Source organism: Octopus bimaculoides, chromosome 6, assembly GCF_046866305.1.
Source record: "Octopus bimaculoides isolate indiv1 chromosome 6, ASM4686630v1, whole genome shotgun sequence".
NCBI lineage: Eukaryota > Metazoa > Mollusca > Cephalopoda > Octopoda > Octopodidae > Octopus > Octopus bimaculoides.
In genome coordinates this window covers 42,628,620-42,655,013 of record NC_142933.1, presented here as the reverse complement: position 1 = coordinate 42,655,013, position 26,394 = coordinate 42,628,620, and the positions used below count along the sequence as shown (strand labels likewise).

The following is a 26,394-nucleotide window of genomic DNA, read 5'->3' as shown; positions in this document are numbered from 1 at the left end:
ACAATTTCTCACATATGTAGTAGATATATATATATATATATATATATATATATATATATATATACATATCTGGCACCTGTACCAGTGGAGCGCTAAGAGCACCATTCAAGTGTGATCGTTACCAGCGTCGCCTTCCTGGCACTTGTGCCGGTGGCATGTGAAAAGTCATTCGAACGAGATCGTTCCCAGTGCTGTTGGACTGTGCAGGTAGCACGTAAAATACACCATTTTGAGCGTGGCCATTGCCAGTACCGTCTGACTGGCCTTTGTGCCGGTGGCACGTAAAAGCACCCACTACACTCTCGGAGTGGCTGGTGTTAGGAAGGGCATCCAGCTGTAGAAACTCTGTCAAATCAGATTGGAGCCTGGTGTAGCCATCTGGTTTACCAGTCCTCAGTCAAATCGTCCAACCCATGCTAGCATGGAAAGCGGACGTTAAACAATGATGATGATGATATACATACACACACACACACATTTGTACACACATTCATTCACACTTACATACATACATATATAATAGATCAGGATTCGAGTGAATCATGCACTTAAATGGTAAGGCACTGGATCAGGTCGAAAAATAAAATGTGTACACAACAAAGATAGACAAATATATACGCATGTATTGAAGTACAGGCAGAAAGATATTCAGGTTATATATACAATTAACTGGACCTGACTGAGTATATCAATAATCCCGAGGTTAATCAGGGAACTAAATGTACAGTCCATAATATACTTTGGATCTACGCAAGAAGGTTCCAAGTGTGGTGAATAATAAATAACAACAGATGAATAATGTGTCGATCCACTACAACAAATTTTTAATTGATTAATGAAGACATTACATCATTAGAAAAAAAACATTTTCATCAGGTGAATACATGAATCACAACATTCAAAAACATTCAGGCTACTCATAACTTTTTGAAAATGGTACATAGTGGCACATCAGAGATAGTTAATTTATAGTTTATTTTCTCTATTGAAAATTTTTAGAATTATTTTATAAAAGTATAGCTTTTACTTTATATTAAGGTGGCAGATTAGTGTGAAGGATTTAAGATCCTTTTATGAAAAGTTTATTTATTTTCTCTTAATAATGTTTGTTGATTTAGTTTCTTATATAGTATCATGTATTTCTGCATTATTGGCGGTTGCTTTTTTTACATTGTTGGAGCGAAAAGGGTTGAGATATTTTCAAATACGTAAAGGGTCTAATAAAGTAGGTTTGATAGGATTGCCTCAACCTTTATCAGATGCAATTAAATTGTTTAGTAAAGAGTATATTAAACCTACTATAGTTAATTAGTTAATTACTATAGTTAATTGTAAAATATTGATTTTACAATCCCAATAAATTATATTTAGTTGAGTATTTGAAATAAGCTCTGATTGAGGAGACCCAGGTGTGGTGGTTGCTAATGAAATATTTTGGGCAGGGTAATCCATAAAAACTAATGAATACTATATGATGTTATGCTTTGGTTTTATTTGTAACTACATTGCACTGTTCGTCATGCAGTTTCCCTGTACAGATGAACAGTGGGTATGCACCCTGTAATGATATACAGAAAGGTGTACTAAACTATATTTTGTGTGTGAATACATGGACATGTGTGATTACAAAGTTTGCAACCACATGGTTTTAGGTTTGGTCCCAGTATGTGGCACTTTGAGTAAGCATCTACTATAGCTATGTAGCAATCAATGTTTCGAGTATGGAAATGGTAGGCAGAAAGTGAGAAGCCCATTGTATGTGTGTATGTGTATGTGTCTGTGCTATTTGATTTGTGGAATTCTCACTTTCTATTAGTAAATTTTGAATAGCTAACTCAGTAGAAGATATATATCACCAAGCTCACCTTTTATGCACAACTGTCCTTTGAAATTGAACTTTAGAAAGGTCTGTTTAAAAGCATTATATTTCTTTTGTTAACTACAGAAGTAATATCAACTTCTATAGTTTAATTGAAGTCTTCACAATACAATATTGATAGAATATAAGGAGTTCTCAGTAGTTCTTTATGTGGTATTTGATTTCTTGATTTCTACCCATTTGTTCCCTTTTTAAGTTGTTAAAACTTTTAGTATCCCCAATATCTCTAAATGTTCTTTGTAGAATATCTACCATTGCTGTATCTCTATATTTTTGGCATATTTTCACATATTCCCAATTGTACATTAAAATATTGTTTTCCAAATATGTGATATTAATTTCTAATTTAGGTACAAGGCAGCAAATGCCTCGGGAGGGACACAAATGAAATAGAAAATAGCACTTGACTGCACTGCCGTCTCTAGTTGAGGAATTTTCTTTACCCTCTTCCACTAGCATTCACCACTATTTTTACCCATCCACTACTCTACTATTTCTCCAATTCATACTCATTTTGTCTGCCACTTTACCAATCCTGACAGAAGTATTACAGTATTTGTTTTAATAATTAGCTAGAAAGACAGAACTGTACCCATGGCCTTCACAGATTCTCCAAGATTATGTCTCGTTTTCAGATCTATATTTACTGCCTAAGAGTAACCGATTTACACAACTAGAGGCACAAGACCTGAAATTTCAGGAGAGGGGAATAGTTGATTACATCGACCCCAGTGCTCAACTGGTACTTATTTTATCAACCTTGAGAGGGTGAAAGGCAAAGTCAACCCAGTGGATTTTGAACTCAGAATGTGCAGACGGATGAATTGCCACTAAGCATTTCATTAGGTGAAATCAATGCTGTTGCTAGAGCACCTTTGATTGTTGATTGAGAAAAATGACCTAATGTCAAGGAATAAAGGAAATGCTTACCCCCATTATCTAAATATAAGATTAAATTTTAATATTGATTTTAGTCTTTTTTTATCCTTTGATATAATAAATATATATCCCCGAAACTCAGCAGTTTGGCAAAAGAGACCAATAGAAGGTGGCAGCTTTATCTCATATCCGAGTATTTATTTTCTTCTTTACTGAATGCTTCCTTTGTGGTGATGCTGTTGATGTCTCTGTAGACCAATTCTTGCAAAGAAAAGTTGATGCATTGACTGTATGGCAATGGTGGTAGAGGATAAGGTTGATTTTTCAAGCTTTTCTCTCTTGTCGTTTGATTTCATCCCTTTCTCTTCTGGTGGCTTTGAAGGTTTTGGTTCCGATGGTGATGGAATGCCACCATTTGGTATAGTTTTGGACTTGTGTTGCAGCCATTAGACTGCAGCCATGCAGTCTAATTTTCAGTTGAATAAATCAACCCCAGTACTTATTTTTTGTTAAGTCTGATATTTCTTCTATTGGTTTGGCAAAAGAGACCAACAGAATAGAATACCATGCTTAGCAAAAAATAAGTACTGGGGTCGATTCATTTGACTGAAAATTCTTCAAGGTGGTGCCCCAGCATGGCTGCAGTGTAATGACTAAAACAAGTCAAAGATAAAAGATACTAAGATAAAAAGCCACAACTATATTTTAGTTTTTCTGTCCTTCAATATAAATAGATTAAAAGAAATAACCACAATATTTGTACAATACAAATTTACTTAATTAGTTACATCTCTTACCTGAAACTGACCATGTTGTAACTGCTTGTGAATTAGTCCTACCACATTAACGTAAATCTATAAACCAGTATTAATTTGAAGTTCAAAAATCATTCAATGGTGATTGGTATCAGATTATAATGATTGCAAGGAATTGACACTGAATAATAAATTTAGAGGCAGAGAAAATAAGACTGGGAATTAGATAATGATGATGACTTTGTATTTCTGTGATAGCTATATTAAAAAAAAAAAATGGCCAGCTGTCAACATTTGAAGCTATTGGCCTATCTTTAGTAATTTAATTTATGGTCACTGAATGACACAATCCAATTTGGCTAGGTGTTTCAAGTTGGTCCTTTAAAACTTTTAAGTGGGTTGTTAAAACTTAGATTCAGTTGGCAAACACAATTTAACTCTATTAATGTGTACCATCTTAATGATTCAATTAGCCCGACAGGTTCCATTATATATTACTGTATTGAAAAGGTAATTTTTAAATAACTGAACAAGGTGAAAAACACACATACAGTCAACACCACTATCATCATCATCTTTTCTACTATAGGCACAAAGCATGACATTTAGGAGGAGGGGTTAGTTTTTTATATAACCTCAATATTCAACTGGTATGTTTTGATCCTGAAAGGATAAAAGGCAGTGTTGACCTCAATGGAATTTGAACTCAGAGTATAAAGAACTGGAAGAAATGCTTCTTACCATTCTTAGCATTTTTCTGGCATGCTAACAATTCTACAGCTCACCACCTTTCTTCTTCTTCTTCTTCTTCTTCTCTTCTTCTTCTTCTTCTTCTTCTTCTTCTTCTTCTTCTTCTTCTTCTTCTTCTTCTTCTTCTTCTTCTTCTTCTTCTTCTTCTCTTCTTCTTCTTCTTCTTCTTCTTCTTCTTCTTCTTCTTCTTCTTCTTCTTCTTCTTCTTCTTCTTCTTCTTCTTCTTCTTCTTCTTCTTCTTCTTCTTCTTCTTCTTCTTCTTCTTCTTCTTCTTCTTCTTCTTCTTCTTCTTCTTCTTCTTCTTCTTCTTCTTCTTCTTCTTCTTCTTCTCGCTGTCTTGTGTTGTCATGCAACATAATTCCCTTTATTGTGATCTCGTGCCATTTTAACAGTTATTCTTACTATTCTTACATCTGAACTTCATCTCTTTCCTGTTTATTCCTTGTTTTTCTTCTGTTATGGTACTCTCCATTTGTAAACTTTTTACACGGTTTCATCCCACATATATCATCTATTCATATTACAAGTCCATACCAGCTCAGATGACTTTTAGGCAGACACTTATAATGCACAACTACTTTCTGAATAGAAATGTAGGTCTGATTATTTCAAATGTTTTCAACATCAGAAAAAAAAAAAAATTTTTTTTAATTAAATACAGTGGTGAGAAAAACATATATTAGGTGTTAATGAACATTATTGTGTGGCTGAACAAGCAAGGGAGACAACACTGAACATGTAAGCTCTATTAGATTCCATCAGTGGGAGTATGGCCTTCATCATTGCCCTAACAAACTTACTATAGTATTATTTATAAAAAAGTGTTATTTATACCATAGTGTTACTTATAAAACGCATTAAGTGACAAGGTAAATGAGGTTAATTATTGATTTAATTATAATTGCAGGCACTGACCATACTTATGTGATTAAAATGGTGGGTTTATGTATGTTATTCTCATTACAACATCTGAGTTTGTTCTATGGCTATTCTTGCTGCCAATAATTCTCATCTCTCTTTTGCCCCTTCAGTCAGCTAACTAAGATCCCACTGCACACTTTGAGTATGTATTACTTACATGCATTGAGTATGCAATATTGAGTTCCTATATGTTGAGTAAAGCTCTTTCCCACTTGTGCTGTGTTTTTGTCTTCCCCTCTCGCCAGCCTCCCTACTACTGACTAAAACTTTTTGTTTTATCATCTTAACATCTTCAGGACCTCCAACTCTTGATTCTTATTTCAAGTTTAAAGCTTACCCTGCAGTTCAACGTATTTTGAAGTGACAGCCAGGTTATCAACATATAGAAAGTTTCCCAGGATATCTCGCCCTTAAAGAATTGTTATTGTCTCAGTAGCTGTTTTAGTGATACAGAACGTTCCAAATACTATTCTCTACTCAGTTTAAAAGAGACCCACATCATTAGATGCCATAGCTGGTATGGTACAGATGAAGATATAGGCAAGCAACTCTAATCAAAATACCCGCCTCCTCCAGTTTATAGATTGTGACTACCTGCACACACTCACTTAGTTTCCAAGTTCATGTCAGTTATTAATTATTGAAGTGATATAATACAGCCAATCAAATTTAAACTTGTAATCCATTTACAAGTTTAAATTTGATTTGGGAAGCTAAATGCATTTGAGACTCTTTACAGTAAAGTTAGGGGTCTTGGTTGTATGCTTATCATCAGTGGCTTTGATCTCTTTTGTGATTTTCTTAAGCCATAGATGACCTATTCACTGCCCTTGTTTGGCATGGTCTTGTGTTATGAATAACTAGTGTAGTTTGATGTTTGGTATGTCCACAAGAACTTAGATCTTTTGTAGAAACTATCTTCCTTGCTGTTTATGATGAGAGTTTAAATGAGATTAGCTGCTAGAAGTTCTATGAATTTTATTAATGATTTGAATTTTGAAATACATGATCACATAGATAAACTGTACTACTTTGAAAAGCCACATATGGGAACATTTCCCCGGTAGAAATTTTTTTCCTGGAAAATGAGAATAGACTACTTCTCCTCAGGTTTGTTGACTTGCAAGCTATACAGTGACCTCAGTAGTGCTGGTGGATCGAATAAATCACCTAGTGCACACTATAAAGTGGTTGGTGTTAGGAAGAGCATCCAGCCATAGAAATCATATCAAAGCAGACACTGGAGAATGATACAATCCTTAGACTCATTGGATTCTTGTCAAACCATCCAACCCATGCTAGCATGGAACATGGATATTAAATGATGATGGTGATAATGATAAAGTGTTTTGTTGGAAGTTGTACATGGCTATGTTTGTATAGCATGTAGAGCATCTGGTATAACAGTCTCCTCTGGTAAAATATTTTATTTTTTTGCTTTCAAGAACATTCATTATATGGTTCCAGATAATCTCATAGCTTTTGTATGGTAAGTTCCTTGAGGGCTTATATGGGATCATAACTGTGCAAGTCATATAGTCATTTAGGAATTGTTTCAACTCAGTAGATACAAAAGGAACCACTTATCTGAAGGAATAAATGATGACATGCTCAAAATAGAGAAGAGATAAGTTAGACCCTTTCTCATGGTGTACATACATGTACAACAACATGGATAGGCAAATGAAAAATGGAAACTTCAAAAATATAGTAAACAGGTGCAGGCATGGCTGCGTGGTAAGAAGCTTGCTTCCCAACCACATGGTTCCAGGTTCAGTCCCATTGTGTGGCACCTTGGGCAAGTGTTTTCTACTATAGCCCCAGGCCAACCAGAAACTATGAGTCGATTTGGTAGATAGAGACTGAATGAAACTTGTCATATATATATATATATATATATACATATATATATATATATATATATATATATATATATATATGTATATATATATATATATATATATATATATATATATGTATGTGTGTGTGTGTTTGTGTCCCCCATTCACCTTGCCATCGCTTGACAACCAATGGTGGTGTGTTTATGTCCCCATAACTTAGTGGTTCAGCAAAAGAAACTGATAGAATAAGTAGTAGGCTTACAAAGAATAAGTCCGGTGTGGGGGGGGGGGCGATTTCTTTGACTAAAACCCGTTAAGGCGGTTCCCCAGCATGGCTGCAGTCAAATGACTGAGACAAGTAAAAGAATAATAGAAGACGTTTGAATTATTAAAATTAGAGTCTTTTAGAATCTATTGACAAATGTTCAGATCAATGAATAGCTTTTATAAGTGAAGCACTTTCAGATGACAAAAACTAGGTTTGATTTTACTATATTCATTGAAGTTGGTGCAGGCTTATTTTACTTCTTCAACTTCAACAGATTTTTGATCTGTCACTAAATTAAAATATTTCACCAGGAAATGTTTAACATTTTCTCATAGCTTCTGTTGCTACTTAATCTTTTTATTTTTTTCGACAACATGGTAAGAGTTTTTTGAAGAATTAAAGACCTTGAGAAAGCTACCAGACTGTGACATTGTGATAATGTTGCAGCAATAGTTTTATCAGTAACATCTGTTTCAATAATAAAAGGAAAATTATTATTAGGCAGCAAGGAGAGTGTCCTCTGATAGGGGTGGGATGGATTCACACTGATTATTGACCTAATTTTGGGTGGGGTGTTGTGTGTTAGCTGAGTTGGGTAGTTTCTCTTGAAGTGACAAATTTAAACAAAGACATTAGTAGCACTAAAACAGTTTGGATAGTTTTCTGAGATTATTCTTTAGTTTAGAGTAAACAGAGCAAGAGGTCCTGAAAAATGATACCTTGTGAGATTGTAAGAGAATAATGTTTTGAGTTTTGTGGAGAAAATACTTGATAAAACAAAGGAATAAAGAGTGGGTATATAATGGAGCAATGCTAATCTGATTAATCTAGGGTTGGTGAACATTTCTAAACTCATCATGTACTTATGAAAATGTTGTCATTTTGTGAAAAGTTCGAATTACTGGAATTAGCTGAACTGGATAGAGTCTGTACATAGTTCCTGTTGGAGATTCACATGTCAGACATGATGGTAAACTTTGCTGATAAAAGATACAATTGACCTAAATGGGATTTGATCTCGGAGCACAGAGAGCTAGAACAAATACTTCAAGACATTCCAACAACTGTAATGACTGTATCACTTTGGTGCAGGAGTGGCTGTGTGGTAAGAAGCTTGCTTCCTAACCACATGGTTCTGGGTTCAGTCCAACTGAGTGACACCTTGGGCAAGTGTCTTCTACTATAGCCTCAGGCCAACTAAAGCCTTGTGAGTGGATTTGGTAGACAGAAACTGAAAGAAGCCAATTGTATGTAGATATATATATAAATATAGATAGATATAAGTGTGTGTGTGTGTATATCTGTGTTTGTCCTGCACCACCACTTGACAACCGGTGTTTATGTCCCTGTGACTTAGCGGCTTGGCAAAAGAGACTGATAGAATACGAGCCAGGCTAAAAAATAAAAAGTACTGAAGTCGATTTATTTGACCAATAATTCGAGGTGATACCCCCGCATGGCCACAGTCTAATGACTGAAACAAGTATAAGAATAAAAGAATACACACACGCAGAGAGAGAGAGAGAGAGAGAGAAAGAGACCATCAGCATAGTTAGTGTCTACTAAAGGCTATGGTAGATTCCACTTTTTGTGTCATTTTCTTTCCATTGTCACTCAGGGATGTGATTCTTCCTGTTGATTTTCCTGATTTTTATGGATACACACGTCTTGCCCTGCAACACACTTCATGTCTCTTGTCCTCTTGGTTCAGTATGTTGGCAAACATTTCCCCCTCTGCACCTTATACCTCTTCATTTTACGTATTTATTTTATTTAGATGCACTTATCAACTTTAGCAAGAGTTTTTTTCACTACTAAGATGCTTCTTACTTAATCATAAGCATACTTATATCTACCTACCTGCTAAAAGATCTCTTGGCTTGCTTATTAAGTCCTGTTTCACTATTACCTGTTCTTTGGTTGTGTCTTGATGTTTGCTTCAGTCCTTTTTACAATTCTCCAAACTTTTTTTTCTTTCCTCTATTACCCACCATCTTCTGTGTTTGTTTATTCCCTGACATCCTCGCATAGCATATCTTAACCTACTACAATTTTGAAACTGTTACTTATGCATTGAAAACACACACACACACACTCTCTCTCTCTCTGTCTCTCTCTCTCTCTCTTAGAATGTAATAAAAATAAAGTTATAAATTTTTTCATTTTAATATTATTCTGGTTACATAAGGCAGCCAGCTGGCAGAAATGTTAGTGCACTGAGTAAAATACTAGCAGCATTTCATCTGTCTTTACATTCTGAGATCAAATTCTGCTGAGGTTGACTTTTCCCTTCATCCTTTTGGGGTTGATAAAAAAAAAGTACCAGTCAAGAACAGGGTTGGTGTAATTGATTTACCCCCTTGCCTGAAATTACTGGCCTTGTGCCAAAATTTGAAACAAGTATTATTCTGCTTACACACACTCATACACCTTTCTAATTTGACCTCTATTGACCAAAATACTTATCTAAGAATTATTTTTAGATAGCAAATATTATTATATTCATATTCAAAACGTTTTTCTTATCCCTAAAAAAAAAAAAAAGATGTGGTTTGTAGCTCTTTATTTTGAATAATTCAAAGTTTTCTATATTTAACAAATTCCAACCTGGTACTTTCTGCTTATGACGTTATTATTCATTCCTTATATATGCTATCAATATATTGGATATAACAACCATGCCAAATCTAACTGGAAAAATATTCTTTCCTCACTAATCATTGAGAGTTGCATGTTTGAGTTGTTAATCTCAAATATATGAACTTTTTAATTAAACTTAGCATTTGGAGTTCTTCAAATGATAATCTAAGGAAAATTTTGGGAAAGATAAGCAATCCCCCCACTCAACAACCTTTTCCTATGAATTCATTTATTGAGATACATATTTTGGTACTTGGCATCATGTTCTTTTCTGTCTGGATACTTTTTTCAGCTAAAAGTAAATAATTAGTTGGCATCTGATAAACGGACCATACTTGTTTGCTGAAATGATGATGATGATTATTATTATTATTATTATTATTAATTATTATTATTATTATTATTATTATTATTATTATTATTATTATTATTATTATTATTATTATTATTTATTTATTTATTTATTTATTTATTTATTTTATTAAGGCAGTGAGCTAGCAGAATTGTTAGAACATCGGAAAAAATGCTTTGCAGTATTTCTTCTGAGTCATTATGTTCTGAATTCAAATTCTACAGAGGTTGACTTTGCTTTTTGTCCTTTCAGGGTCAATTAAATAAGTACCAGCCGAGCACTGGAATCGATGTAACCGACTTTCCCCTACCCTTAAAATCTGCTGGTCATGTGCCAAAATTAGAAAGAATTATTATTGTTTAGCAGAATTGTTAGCATATTGGACAAAATACTTAACAGCATTTCATTTGGCTATTTACATTCTAAGTTCAAATTCCACCAAGGTCAACTTGTCTTTCAGGCCCAATAAAATAAGTACCAGTTGAGCACTGGAGTTAATGTAACTGACCAATTTCCCCTTCACAAATTCAGGCCCTGTACCTATAGTAGAAAGAATTATTATTATTTTTGTTCTTCTTTATTCTTGAATTTCTTTAACTTGGATAAATGTGTGTGTGTGTCTTCGAAACGCCTGTGTTAGAATGGGGGTAACTGGTGAAGGAAAATATTCTCTATGTGGCCTGTGTGTGTTCTGTACTCTGGTTATTATTATTTTTTTGCCTACGTTTTGTTTGCAATGTCCTATACCCAGATATGCACCTATATATACAGGTAGACGTAGGTATGCACATACCTGTACGTATATATGCATATACTCATTTATTATTTGTTGTATATATATATATATATATATATATATATATATATATATAATATTTCCAATATATGACATAATTGGGGGCCAGTAGTGAGGTTCAAGTAGTAAGCTTTGGGCTAAATATATTTGCTTTTTAGAAAATCTCTATAAGAGAAGAAAGTAGTAACTATACTGAGAAGTAATGTTTGTCACCACTTCAACATGGCTGTTCTATACGAACCGACATTACTACCATTTTTTAACCCCAAGAGGACGTATCTTCTAGTTGGTTATCAATGCAATCTGCACTTGATATATATATATATATATATTGATAGGAGGGACAACAAAAGAAAGAAAGAGACCTCGATATTATGTAAATAGAGGAATTTATCTGTAAAAATATGTGACACTTATTCAGTAGCCATGATAAAACTCTGAGTTTCGGATGCCGGGGTGGGAGCCCACGCCAACATCTCTTCAGTTATCTGGCCATTGAAAATTCCTGTGAACAATTGCCGGATAACTAGAGATGTTGGCGTGGGCTCCCACCCCAGCATCTGAAACTCGGAGTTTTATCATGGCTACCGAATAAGTGTCACATATTTTTACAGGTATATATATATATATATATATTAAGCAGGGAGCAAACCCCTACCATCTTCTAGCAACTTATTTTTTGATTTCACTTTCATTGAAATGGCCCTTGAGGAAAGCACAATCTTTATATCTGTTGTTGTTGTTGTTGATGATGTATAGCCCTAGGTCAATCCTGACTGAGTAGGTCTGTGACCATAAAGAATCCAGTTTTAACCATCTTGTTCTTTTTTATATCGAGGATTACATTGTGTTCTTCCCTTTTTAAGATGATAGAGTATGATTTGAGGAAAGTTGGGCTGCTATTTTTTCTAGCAGTTCAAGTAACTTTTAAGCCTGGTGTTTATTCTTTCACTCACTTTTGCTGAACTGCTAAGTTTTGGGGATGTAAACACGTACCAATGCCAGTTGTTAAGTGTTGGGACACACACTCATTTGTTGACAAAATATAGCTTTGTACATCATCATCATCATCGTTTAACGTCTGCTTCCCATGCTAGCATGGGTTGGACAATTTGACTGAGGACTGGTGAAACCGGATGGCAACACCAGGCTCCAATCTGATTTGGCAGAGTTTCTACAGCTGAATACCCTTCCTAACGCCAACCACTCAGAGAGTGTAGTGGGTGCTTTTACGTGTCACCCGCACGAAGGCCAGTCAGGCGGTACTGGCAACGACCACGCTCATGTAAGAAATCAATAATTACGCAATTACTGTATTATGCTCACCTCACTCTCTTGTACCTCAAGAGTTTTTCTCTGGCATTGCATCACCACCTTCTTTTATCTCCTTCTCAATTACCCTACCCACATGGGGTAACATGGGGTAGTTATGTATCTTCTCTGAAGCAACACACTTGTGCTTGTCCCTCTATCATACTTTTTAACCTTTCAACATCTGGGATAAAACCACCCTCACTTAGTAGTGGGAGCTTTTCTTTTTTTTCCTTGTCCTTTTTCAGTCTTGCAGGTTACTCAGTAACCCCACTAGTGCTGGTGACATGAAAAAACAAAGACCAAGTACTCACCATAATGTGGTTGGCATTAGGGAAGACATCCATCTTTAGAAACTATGCTAAACCTGACACTGAAACCCAACACAGTCCTACAGCTTACCAGATTCTGTTGAACCATCTAACCCATGCCAGCATGAAAAATTAGCATTAATTCATGCTGTTGCTAATGATAATGATGATGATGGGGATGATGATGATGAAATAAGCTGAAAGCCATTGTATGTTGTTAATATAAAAACAGTAAAAGTACTAAAATTGGGAATTATTAGTGATAATTAAAAAGATAGTAATTGGTTGATGTGATTGATAGTCTCAAAGACTGATCATATATTGATATGAAATAATTGTGGAGGCGCAATGGCCCAGTGGTTAGGGCAGCGGACTCGCAGTCATAGGATCGCGGTTTCAATTCTCAGACCGGGCGTTGTGAGTGTTTATTGAGCGAAAACACCTAAAGCTCCACGAGGCTCCGGCAGGAGATTGTGGCGAACCCTGCTGTACTCTTTCACCACAACTTTCTCTCACTCTTACTTCTTGTTTCTGTTGTGCCTATAATTCAAAGGGTCAGCCTTGTCACACTGTGTCACGCTGAATATCCCCGAGAACTACGTTAAGGGTACACGTGTCTGTGGATTGCTCAGCCACATGCACGTTAATTTCATCAGCAGGCTGTTCCGTTAATCAGATCAACTGGAACCCTCGATGTTGTAAGCGACGGAGTGCCAACATGAAATAATTAATGTTTAATATCTGATATTGATCCTTAGACATTGTCATGTTGATCTTACAGGATTACTTTTTGAAAAACCTGATTCTATTCTAATGTTTTGTTGAGTACAATTCTGGTCTCTACTGCTGCTATTAAGGATCTCTTTTTAGTTAAGTTACATGGCCAGTTTTCTAAAAATAGAGTGTATGTGATATGATGCCCACAAATATTTTTGCACTTCTGGTTAAGTTAGTGTTAACTTATTTCCTGGGCAGAGGTGTTCCATATTAGCCTAGCCTCTGCCTTTGACCTGTCCAGCTTGGGAGGCTCTATCTCGTTTCTCTGTTTGTTTGTTTTTTTCGTTGTTCGAAAAAAAGTTCGTTTTCTATGTTTTTGTTTTTTATGTTCTTGTTTCTCATTCTGTCTACATTTTTTTGGTGTCCTGTACCCACATATGCATGTATATATAAATATATATGTAGGTATGTACATATATGTATGTATATATGCATATATTTATATATTATTTATATATCTATATATATATATATTGGAATCTGGCAACGACTTTTTTTTTTTTCACATATGTTGAATTTACAATGTGGTAAATTGACTAAATCATTTGCAGTACTTGTTTCTCCTGCCAAAGTTAACCATGCCTGTCTGCCATTCCTTCTTTCCTTCCTTTCTTTCTTTCTTTCTTTACTTATTTGTTTAAGTTAAAGATCCAGTTTTGTTGCACTGATTTGGTCTGAGAATTATGTTATCAGTATAAGATGTGAAGCTCTAGAAACTGCGTTGATTCAATCAGTCACTTACACATTCATTTCATGAATAGAAATTTAGCTGGTTGAACAATCTTGATGCTCACCACTAAAACTAATGTGGAATCTGCCATCAACTGTGCTTAAATAAGATGTTTTGTCTGTTATTTCCTTTCTTTGTCATCACTTATTTTTCTCCATTCCTTATAATTCCTTTATATGATATATCCATGCTTGTATAAACTTCATATAAACAAGAAAAATATGATACAAATCTATATCTCAGTTCACTTGTTTTTCATATGAAAGGCAGAACCCTTCGTATGAAAGACGGAACCCTTTGTATGAAAGACGGAACCCTTTCATTACCATATTTCTTCTGAAATACATAGCTTTTGTTTTAATTAATTTTGAAAATATTGAAGGATTGGTTGTTGGTGGCACAACGTCGCTTACGACGTCGAGGGTTCTAGTTGATCCGATCAACGGAACAGCCTGCTTGTGAAATTAACGTGCAAGTGGCTGAGCACTCTACAGACATGTGTACCCTTAATGTAGTTCTCGGGGATATTCAGCGTGACACAGTGTGACAAGGCTGACCCTTTGAATTACAGGTACAACAGAAACAGGAAGTAAGAGTGAGAGAAAGTTGTGGTGAAAGAGTACAGCAGGGTTCGCCACCATCCCCTGCCGGATCCTCGTGGAGCTTTAGGTATTTTCGCTCAATAAACACTCACAATGCCCAGTCTGGGAATCGAAACCGCAATCCTATGACTGCGAGTCTGCTGCCCTAACCACTGGGCCATTGCGCCTCCACATTGAAGGATTAAGTAAAACAATTTTGCCATTATTAAGCTGATGTTTGGAACATAAATTAACATGAAATTTTGATGAAAGGTTTTAACTTAGATCACTTGAAAACAGTAAATTTATATCACAGAACCAGGGGCAGTTTTATGCAGATTGTTATCAAAAGGGTTATCCTTTTTGATAGCAATCACCATCACTAAATGTGTCTCTTGTATTTTTTCCATTATTTTAGACACAACTGCCAACATTTACTCTTTTATAATAGCTAGAATTTGAAGCAACTTGCGGTGTTCTATATCAGCAGGAATAATTTCTATAAAACAAAATAAAATCAAAGTATATAGGTTTGTAGTGCGAAGAAATAAGTATTGCTTCACATAAGAATTTCGGTAATTTTTCAGATTAACACCCGCACGATCTTCACTAGGGTGTTAGGGTTAGGGTTTTAGAGTCAGGGTTAGGGTTTAGAGTTACGGTTAGGGTTTGGGTTAGGGAATTCCATCCCTAACACTAACCGTAACCCTAAGATCCTAACCCTGACCCTAAAACCCTAACCCTAACACCCTAGGGAAGATCGTGAGGGTCTTAATCTGAAAAAAATTACCGATAATTCTTACATAATATAACTTAAATTTTGGTCTTTCACTGAAGTTACTCTAAAGTGTTTAAAGGAACTATCTGTTAATTTCATTTCGCCAGTGAGTTATGGCCATGGTGAGGTGATTAGTCCACAAGTGAAACGAAAACATCTTTTCGTAACTGCATCTGTTCGATCAGCCAGGCACATTACTGAATATGTATGCAGAGACGATTGGATTTGTAGGTGAGCTCTGTTGCAATGTCAAGCTTGTTGGTTGACAAAGGAATTATTTTGAGCAATATATTTGTTGTTGTCTAACATAAATGCAATCCCACGCGTAAGCTTACTGCTAAAACTATCACGTGTCAGCTGGGAGAAATATGTGTGCACATAGAAAAATGCATTCTAATTTTTTCTTATCTGGCCATTAAATGTTCTTGAGTCACAAGTTATTTCCCTTTAATATCTGGTCACAAGATACAGAACCAAAGCATTTTTATTGTTACTCCAAATTATCGACTGTTTTCAATTAAATGCCCCCCCCCCCTTTCCAGAAAATCAGTAAATTTTCCATTAAAATAATTTCTTTAAGCTGAGTCTATTATTTCTTGTGGAATAATAATAAAAATAAAAGCTTTTTGGCGTTTAAATTTAACGCAGAAATGTATAAATTGCCCCCTCCCCTTTCAGTCTTTGGTACAGTGTTAAATATTCACCTTATATAGTATAGAAGGTGAATTGGCAGAATCATTAGAGCGTCAGATAAAATGCCTTGCGATATTTCTTCTGAATCGATCGTTATAAGCTGTATCGGGAGGTGGAGGATACTTCTTTAATGAAAAAAACTGCCGGTGTTTAAAAAAAAAAGAAAGAAAATTGCCCAGGCCTGCACTCTGGAACGGAAATTTTCATATGAAAAAATTTGATCAACTTTACCCTGCTTAGTAGACCTTAGAATAGAACAGAACAGAATTTTTATTCAAGTTTTTCGTGTGCTTTTAGTCATCGGTTAAAAAGTAATTTTTGGTTGTCGGGAATTATCTCCCTTGTATTTTCAAAATTATTTGAAAATACTTTTATACTTTTCATTAATTTCAGTCATTAACATCCACAGATTCATTTTCAGAATGTTTTCTAGTTTTTAAGGTGTGGGGTGGTGTGTTGCGAGAACTTCAGTATCGTGTTCAGAGTTTTTGTCATAAATTCTTTGATCTTATTTTGGATTTGATTTTCTTTGCAATCTCTTATTTCATAATATTTATTTATTTTTTCAGTTGGTCTTGGATTTAATATTCGGGGTGGAATTGATATGCCCCTGGCCTGGGATACAGGAATTTTTGTGGCTCGAATCAAAGAAAAAGAAGCAGCTGATATTGATGGCCGTTTAGAAGAAGGAGATAAAATTTTAGAGGTAAATCACATTTTTCTTTATTTTTTCTTTATTTTTTTTCTGCTTTAATATGATTTGATTAATTATACTCAGTGAAAATGACCAATGAAAACTTGTTTTCATCAAACTATAAATCGTTTAAATGATTATAACTTAAAATTTAGACTGCTGTTCAACACACCACAACTGCTTTGCAGTGAAAATAATATCTTTTGGATTGAAGGTACTGGAAAATTAGCTTTACTTTGTGATTGAATTTTTTTGTTGCAATTGTTGTTTTTCATCATCATCTCCATTTAACGTCCATGTTCCATGCTTGCATGAGCTGAATAGTTCGACAGAGTCTAATGGGTCCAAGAATTGCCTCATACTCCAGTGTCTGGTTTCTGTGACTAGATGCACTTCCTAATGCCAACCACTTTACAGAATGCACTAGTGAGGTTGTCATGCAGCTTGCAAGCCTACAAATCCAGGGAATATGGTGGGATGTTGTTGCCACTACTGTTACCGCCACCACTGTCTATGTCTACATTTTGTTTGCTTTCCATGCTGGCATGGGTTGGATAGGGTGTCACAATCCAAGCCATTTCCTACTGGGAGCCACTGCACTTATAGACCAGAGCTCATACATGTCATTTGATTGGATGCCATTCCTGTCTTCAACCTGGGTGTAGTAGGTGCATGACGTCATGGCACCAACACTAGCGAGTTTGAACAGTCTTTTCATGAGAGAGGAAGGATTAAAGTGACTTTAAGCTTTCTCTACTCATTTACCAACAACTTTATGATGTGTACTTGGTGCACATAGTACTAGATGACTATGTGCACCAGTCATAGTACTAGATGACAACGATGATGATTCTAGAACTTATAAAGCAGAGACAGATATTGCCAACTCCCACCAATATAATCTGACCTCTGGTTCAGCTGATCAGTGTATTTACTCTCAGACCTAATTTTGGGATGCAGCATGCATTGAATCAGAAATTTTTTTAAATTGCAACAAGAAAAAAACAAAATTTTTATTTTTGCCACTGAAAATTCTTGTAAGGATGTAAAACTCACAAATCAGAATCTCAGAAAGCAACAACTACCTATATACAATGCCTGAGGGAACAGTTGGTCATGGCTGCAATGCTTTTTCTCGTGGTGTTTTTTTTAGCCATTTAAGCATTCAGATTATTGCAAATACTTATTTAAAGATTAGATAAAGTTGCATTGGATTTGTCTAATCTTCTTTGTTATAAAAAAAATTTGGTTTATTTCAAATAATTGTCATATTATCTTTTTATTGTTGTTGAGCTCAGGTGAATGGTCAGAGTTTGGAGAATTTACCACATAGTGAAGCAGTCAAGATATTTCTCTCAGCTGGAAATGTTGTAAAACTAAAGGTCCAACATGGTGCAATGGATAACCTTGTGGTAGGTTACACAAGCCCCCTTTTTTTTTTGTCATATCCCTTGCACTGTTATTGTTTATATCCCCTCTCTCTCTCGCTCTCATATCCTAATTCACTTTGTTTTTCTTTTTCCTTCACTTTCCCTTCTTTATTTTGTTTATATAAGTTAGTGACAGAATGGGAGTGGCCATCGCACTTGCTGGTTGTTCTCTCAAACGGTTGACATTAATGTAGATGATGTCCAACCTGATCTTGAGTATCATCTTACATGTTGATATTAGTAAGAAATCATTGGTGGAGAGGGTCTAGTCTGTATTATTGCAACATAGTATTCACTATAGCCTTGGACCAACCAAAGCCTTGTGAGTGGATTTGGTAGATGGAAACTGAAAAAAGCGCATTGTATATGTGTGTGTGTCTTTGTGTCTGTGTTTGTCCCCCATCACTGCTTCACAACCAGTGATGGTGTATTAATTTAGTGGTTCAGCAAAAGAAACCGATAGAATAAGTATCAGGCTTTAAAAAAAAAAGTACTGGGGTCGATTCATTCTACTAAAAAAACAATTCTTCAAGGCAGTACCCCAACATGGCTACAGTCTAATGAGTGAGACAAGTAAAAGATAAAGATAAAAAGAATATAAAGTAGCATTTCCTGAAGGTTTACAAAAAGTACATTACAAGTGGTGACTGACAGGGGTTAGGAAGGACATCTAACTGTAACTCCCATAAGTACAGTTACATATAGTTGGGGCATAACCCAAAGTACTTTGTAGGAATTGTCTCTGGTTTTGTCAAATTTAAAGGTGGGAAACCTAATCAAAGTAAGGGAGGAATTCAGTCCCTTTTTGATGGCCAACTACCTGATGTCTCTTGAAGAGATCAGTATCTGTAGTTTCGGATGGAATATAGGAATTATGGTAGGGATATCAGGAGAAGTGGTAGAGGCACTGATCAGAAGAAATGTGAACGTATAGGTGCAGGCATGGCTGTGTGGTAAGAAACTTGCATCCCATTCACCTGGTTTCTGGTTCAGTCCCACTGTGTGGCACTTTGGGCAAATGTTTTCTACTGTAGCCCTGGGCTAACCAAAGCTCTGTGAGTGGATTTGGCAGACAGAAACTGAAAGAAGCCCGTCGTATATACATATCTATGTGTGTGCCTTTGTGACAATGTTCGTTCCCCACTACCACTTGATAACTAGTGTTGGTGTGTTTATATCCCTGTAACTTAGTGGTTCGGTAAAAGAGACCAATAGAATAAGTACCAGGCTTTAAAAAAAAAATTAGTACAGGGCTCCAGTCTAGTGACTGAAACAAATAAAAGGTAGAAGATAAAAGATATGTTGTGAGATAGAAGGAAGTTGTGCAATAATGGGAAGGGGGAAGCAGGAACAGAAGAACACATTTATGTGGCAAGGTTACTTGAAAGTGTGTCTGTTGTTGGTTTCCTGATTTCTGAAGAATTTGTAAATTGTGATGAATGTAGCTAGAGTGGGTGTAAGGTTGACGATGATGAAACTAGTGGTTTGAACTTCTCAGTGTATGTCATCTTAGGATAGATATGCTCTGCTGATAGAAGGAGAGAGTAAGCTTTGGTATGTGCCAGAAAAGCTAATGACAAACATGAAAGATCTAGAAGTTTTCGTAGCAGCAAAAGTCTTCAGTGGACATGTGGGAAGGAGTAAACATGGTTTTCATGGAGCTTATAGGAGTTATGGATATGGCAAGAGGAATGGTGAAAAAAATTTGGAGTTTGCCAGTGGAGATGGTTATTTTAATTGAAAATACCCAATTCCAGAAAACAGAGTTCGTTCTATTTTGTATTATTTTTCATTCAAGGTTACAGCTCTCCTCTCCTGGATGGGCTGCGTTCATTGCAGCTTGTGGCAACTATGCCTCTGGTATGTGATGAGGGTAGAACCCTTTCTATATATTGATAGCTGATCAGACTGTCTAGTTTCTCAGATGCGTCTCTCTGTAATTTAAGGAGAGTGTTTGGTTACCACTGTGGAAGTCGATAGTCACTGGGAAAATACTTGTCTTTGTAAGGGGAAGGATTAGTTACCAATGGAGCTTATTTGATAGCTTAATGGCAGCAACTGTGCCTGTCATCAAGATCTGTGTGGTTGGGTGAATACATCAGCTAGGACCTCCAGATGTAGTTCATCCACCACTACTTTTTTTCTAACTCATATAATATAAATATAACATGAACATTAATAGCTTCACTACCTCATTTGTATGTCTGTCAAAACTTACATCATTTCAAATTAGTTATAATTTTGCAATTGTCTTACATTTTCTCAGACACATTGATGGTTTTTAGAAACAAGCAGCCATACATGCACACACACACACATGCACGCACAATCATAAACAATCAAACAAATAAATGTATCTATCAATCAAATGATAACATGTTTAATATTGACATAATACCTTAATTGAATACTTATAAAACATTTGCTGTTAATATTTTACACTTACTTAAAACTGGTGTTCATTTAAGTTTATTTTCTCTTTTACAGAAGGCTGCCAATCGCAAAATAGACCATGACAAAAAGCAATCGATGACAGATTATATTTACCCAGCCCTGCTTTTGGTGACAGGCATTGCTGTCCTCTCTGCCGGCGCTTTCTTTGTACACAAACGCTTCTTCAACAGATAATTATGTAGAATTTTAGACATTTAGTTATTTTATCATCTATCAAATGAATTGGATCTCCTCCTCTCGCTTTAGTGCATAAGAGGAAAAAAAATTAAGTCTCTTCTCTGGGGATATATATATATATATATATATATATATATATATATATATATATATATATATAAATATATATATATATATATATATATATATATATATATATAAATATATATATATATATATATATATATATATATATATATATATATATATATATATAATAGTGTATGTATGGGTGTAATATATAAAATATATATATGTGCAGTATATATACTATGTATATGTATAACATATGAAACATAATATATTCATATATAATATACATCATATGTAATATATATATGCAACATCTATCTACATATACATACATACACCTTCATATAAGTATGTATGGGCTAAGTATATATGTGATATATATATATAGTTGTAGGTGGGTATGTACACGTTTATACACATACATATACACACATATCTATATATGTGTGTATATAATATATATATATATATATATATATATATATATATATATGTATGTATGTTTTGCAAGATTCTTGATGTGAAATTGTGTGTTGAAACAGATATTGTTACACTTGGGGATGGTCATCTTTTGCCAATTAAACACATGCACCATATCCTTGGTCTTTACTTGAGTTTTGTTATTATTATAAACAATAATAATAAAGCTAAAGTAAAGTTCAAACCAATAGTGTGTTTAATTAGCAAAAGATGCCATCCCTAAGTATCACAATAGATATACATATTTCTGCATTAATGATTCCTTTTCTGTGAAATTTGAAATAATTAAGTAATATTCCTAATTGTTTTATTCCTTTTTTAATAGTGTAAGGTGGTTGACTGTTGCAAGTTATTTTTGATGACTCTGAAAGGATTCTAAAACATTCCTTAATTCTTCCACTTTTGGGAATTTACCCAAAACTTTCTTTTAAGCGTTAATCTCATTTTTCATATATATATATATATATATATATATACACACACACATACATACATACACATATATACATACAAATATATATACATATGCACACACATATATACATACACATGTTTGTTATATATATATATATATATATATATATATATATCTCTACATACATATATACACACACACATGTGTATGTATTGATTTTGAGGTTGTTATTTTAAAGCAATTTTTTACAATGACAATACTAAATGTTGAGAAAAATTTGTTATATTATTAGATTTGATTGCGACTTCAAGTTTCACAAAACAGCTTATTTAACTTAGTTTTATGGTTGAATAAGATATTAGGACAAACTTGAAGTCTCAATCAAAAGAAATTTATATATATATATATATATATATATATATATATATATATATATGTATGCATGTGTATATATATATATATATATAAAAATACACACACACACATATATATGTATGTGTGTGTGTGTGTGTGTGTGTTAACATGTATGTATGTGTATACATACATTCATATATATATATATATATATATATATATATATATATATATATATATATATATATATATATAGTCATATTCAATAAAGCATTTAAAATGTTTTCGAAGAAGCTAAGAGAGAAAACACAATATTATTTTTAATAATTTATTTTCTATTTCGAAGTGAAAGAAAGAAGAAAAAAAGCAAAACATTTAGCATTCTAAGCATTTATGAATTTTTAAAAAATTAGGTTTCAAATAAACTGACTTTGTTTAATCAGTGGATTTGATGCATTTTGTTTGTTTTTCAATTTAATTTTAACTGTAAACAAAAAAAGCAAACTCAAATTTGAGAAAATCAAAATTCATATTTATTAAAAATTGCATTTAGAAGGAAATTCTCTGACTTTTGATGGTTTATATTTTAATTACATTTGGTTAACGAACTTTGTATATTTAAAGTCTTGTCTACTAAGTGAGTAATGTTGTGTTATTAATGAGAATATAGTATTTACCTTTAGAAACAAAATCATTGTATCTTTTTGATAATAATAGTAATAATAACATCAACAACTACAGATACTACAACAACATAATGACTGCTGTTTAATTAAAGTGATTCATTACTGGAGTTCCAAATCTATATATAATTAATTGCTATAATTATAAATTGAATTGTGGCATATTTTATAGTTTAATACTCAAGCTAATTGGTTGACCAGTCTAAAGCTAATATTCACCTATGTTCTGACTGGTACAGCAAATACCACAAAGTTTGGTTCTCTTGTAAATATTTGCATCAGAAACTCAAGAAGATATATTTGAAACTGTTTTTCTATTATAATTCTGTTCATGTCTTGGAACATAAATTAACCTCAGTACTTAACTGGTTCTATGCTTTATTGATCTTGGAAAGTTGTAAAGTAATGTTAATTACTTTAGTGAGAATTCAACATTAAGGGCTGCCTCAAAATACCACAAGGCAATTTTATCTGATGCTCTAATGATTCTGCCTATTCAGTTAAAATATTTTGTGGTACGTAAGACCTGACAAGAATTTTGTGAAATTTTGCTTCTAAAGACATTGAATTCTTATTGTTTTGAATAAGATAAAAATGTAATTTGTAATTGTGATTATGCGAGATTAATGGGTTCAACTCCCAGTTTACCTGTGACATATTGCTTGTAGAATTAGTGGTGTGTGGTAGATTGTTGTTATTGTTCTTCTATCACTTGAAATGATGATCATCACCTCAGCTAACTGAGTATGATGTCCGAAGATGACTGGGCAGGCAAATCTGAGCAATAAACTTCCATAGTGTCAGTAAAGATGGATGGTACAACATAAAGTCTATTATCATATTGATTGCCAACCAATAAAGTTAGTGTTACTTAATAGCTTGCACTCATCTTCATTAAGTTATTATTACATCAAGGATGTCAATTTTATTCTTAAGGAAATTTTTTTCATGTAAGAAATTTATGGAATTTTTTAAAATTATAAAATTCATTTTAAATATGAAAAGAATAAACTATACTGGATATATAGCTTTGTCAGTTCCTTCAATACAGTACTGTTTTCAGAAGGTTCTTCCATTGACTGTTTATTCTAATATAGTTTATAGTTTGCCAAAATTGCTGTATTTTTTGCTTTCGTCTTAACCTTTGTGAATTAACAGCAATTTTCAACTTTTAAACCATCAGATGGATGATATTTATAAAGCATTTTGTTTATTTGAATCACTGCTCACAGACCATGTTGAAACATTTGTGCATATTTTCCATTAAGAGATTGGTTATAAATATATATAACATACGTTGGGCAAAATGAATATAAACACAGTTATCACATTACAGTGTAGTAGAAGGTTCTGCACATTCCATGTTGTGTAGAAGAATATAGATGGTAGTTAGTACTGTTGGAGGATATTAGGTATAATTTGGCTTTTACGTGGACAGGCTGACAAAGGATCAACACTGCCAAAATGAATAGCCAAAGATTCCTCAATACTTTTTATGTAATACATTTGACTGGTTAAGTAGAGTAATTAGGATTGAGATGAAATCAACAACAATAGAGGGAGAAAACATTTATGTAACTAGTTCTTTCGTTAGCAACTGCTGGAATTGTGTGAACTTTAGATTTAGACCAGGTATAATGAATTAAAACAAGAATATTGATTAGTGTTTAAAAAAAGACATCTGCATTATATATAGACATATATTGCAAATGAATAATGCATGAGGGGACAAAATATGTTGTAAAGACGTTGAGATAAGAAAATTAGGTTTTATAGATGAAATAATGGTGAATAGGAATGAATAGAGCTATACTGTACAAGTTTGTCCATTTATGCCAATTTGGAAGAATTGGAGAATCAAATGCTGAAATACTGATGGTTTTAAAATATTCTTTTGATAGAAAGTATTCTTAAAATGTTGCTACTTTTAAAATTACTTCTTCAAGCTTTTAATTCTTAACCAGAAGGAATCTTGAAAAAGTGATCATCTTTTAGAGGCTAAATTAATTCTTTTAATTGTGTTTTTAGAAGAGAAAATTCCCCAGAATTGTAACAATAGTTTTAGTGTGCTCTTTAAATGCTTAAGATTACAAAAATTCCTTTTTTTAAAAACATTTTGAAGTAATTTATAAAACTAAACCTATTAGAGGAAGCTTCCAGTGGATTGGTTTCTGCAAAAAAAAAAAAAAAAAGTAAATAAAATAAAAAAGATTAATTCTCAGTAGATTTTCTTCGAAGAACTTTTAGAGTATTGATGTTTATAATTCTTCAGAGTTGCAAGAAAAGTTACAAAAAATTCTTGATGAAATTTATTGAAAACATGGTTAATAAACTCTAATCTCAAATATACTATGATGTAAAATTTATTAGCTTATTGTTAAAATATTTTGTTAGTGAAGCACAAAAAATATTTACTCAAACAGAATATCAGCATTACATAATTACACATTTAACTGTGTTATAATGATTATATTAATTAATGTTAAGCAGACACAGGTGGATGGTTGTTATGATAATTATATTTATACTGTAGGTTACAAGGAACATTTAAAGAATTAGTTTAGCATTATGTACCAAACAACTTTTAATCCATTAATTAATCTGAAATTCTAGAATGTTATTAAAATATTGTTTTTTTTTTAAATGTGTATATGTGTTGCCAAGCTGCTGTGTGGGAAGGATTTTCATTGCCCAACATATTCTTGAAGATCAAAATGGATGAAAGCAATGGTGGACTACAGAATATTTGTTCCAAAATTTGATGCAATCTAGTTTATTTACTCCACAAAATTGTCATGCAAGTTTAGGAGAGAGAACAAAAAAAATGAAGTAACTAATTGAAAGGAGAGAGGGGGAGCATAATGGATAAAACAAAAACAAAAAACAAATTGATGAAGAACAGTAGAAGCAAGCGCTGGCTGATATTCAGTTTCTTTAGATTTCTCCATAAATAGTTTGAGAAAAAAAAAATGTGAGAATGTTTTGAAGTTTAGCCATTTAAGAGAAGTAAATATGGAGACTGAAGTGAAACAGACACTATAAAAAAAAAAAATTGAAAGTAATTATTGGAGGAACTTATTGAAGATTAAAGAACTTGCATTCTGGTTGTTTTCATTAAATTTTGTTTCATTAAAAAAAAATAATAAATATATTTCAATGCCATTGTTTGTTGAGTCTGTGTTATGAATGTATATTTTTGTTAAAGAGTATAAAATGTTATATGATGCATTTATGGCTGGGTTTACAGTTTCATTATTTCCATATTGTTCATTCCAATGTTCATTTTATAACATAAATTTATATTTCTGGTACAAATATTGAGAAGTAAGAATCAAATTTTGTCAGATATTGATTTATTGAAATTCTAGAACAA

At 33.5% G+C, this 26,394-nt stretch overlaps 1 protein-coding gene across 1 annotated transcript in view; it reads left to right on the top strand.

The window, feature by feature from the left end:
• LOC149135040 (synaptojanin-2-binding protein-like) overlaps positions 1 to 26,183 on the top strand; it is a 54,170-nt gene extending 27,987 nt beyond the window's left edge. Inside the window, exons 2-4 of the mRNA XM_089353797.1 lie at positions 16,832 to 16,968; positions 18,255 to 18,368; positions 20,874 to 26,183. Of these exons, the coding sequence (XP_089209923.1) occupies positions 16,832 to 16,968; positions 18,255 to 18,368; positions 20,874 to 21,014 (392 nt within the window). The 3' untranslated portion in view covers positions 21,015 to 26,183. The remainder of the gene's footprint in view (positions 1 to 16,831; positions 16,969 to 18,254; positions 18,369 to 20,873) is intronic.
• The last annotated feature ends 211 nt before the right edge of the window (positions 26,184 to 26,394 follow it).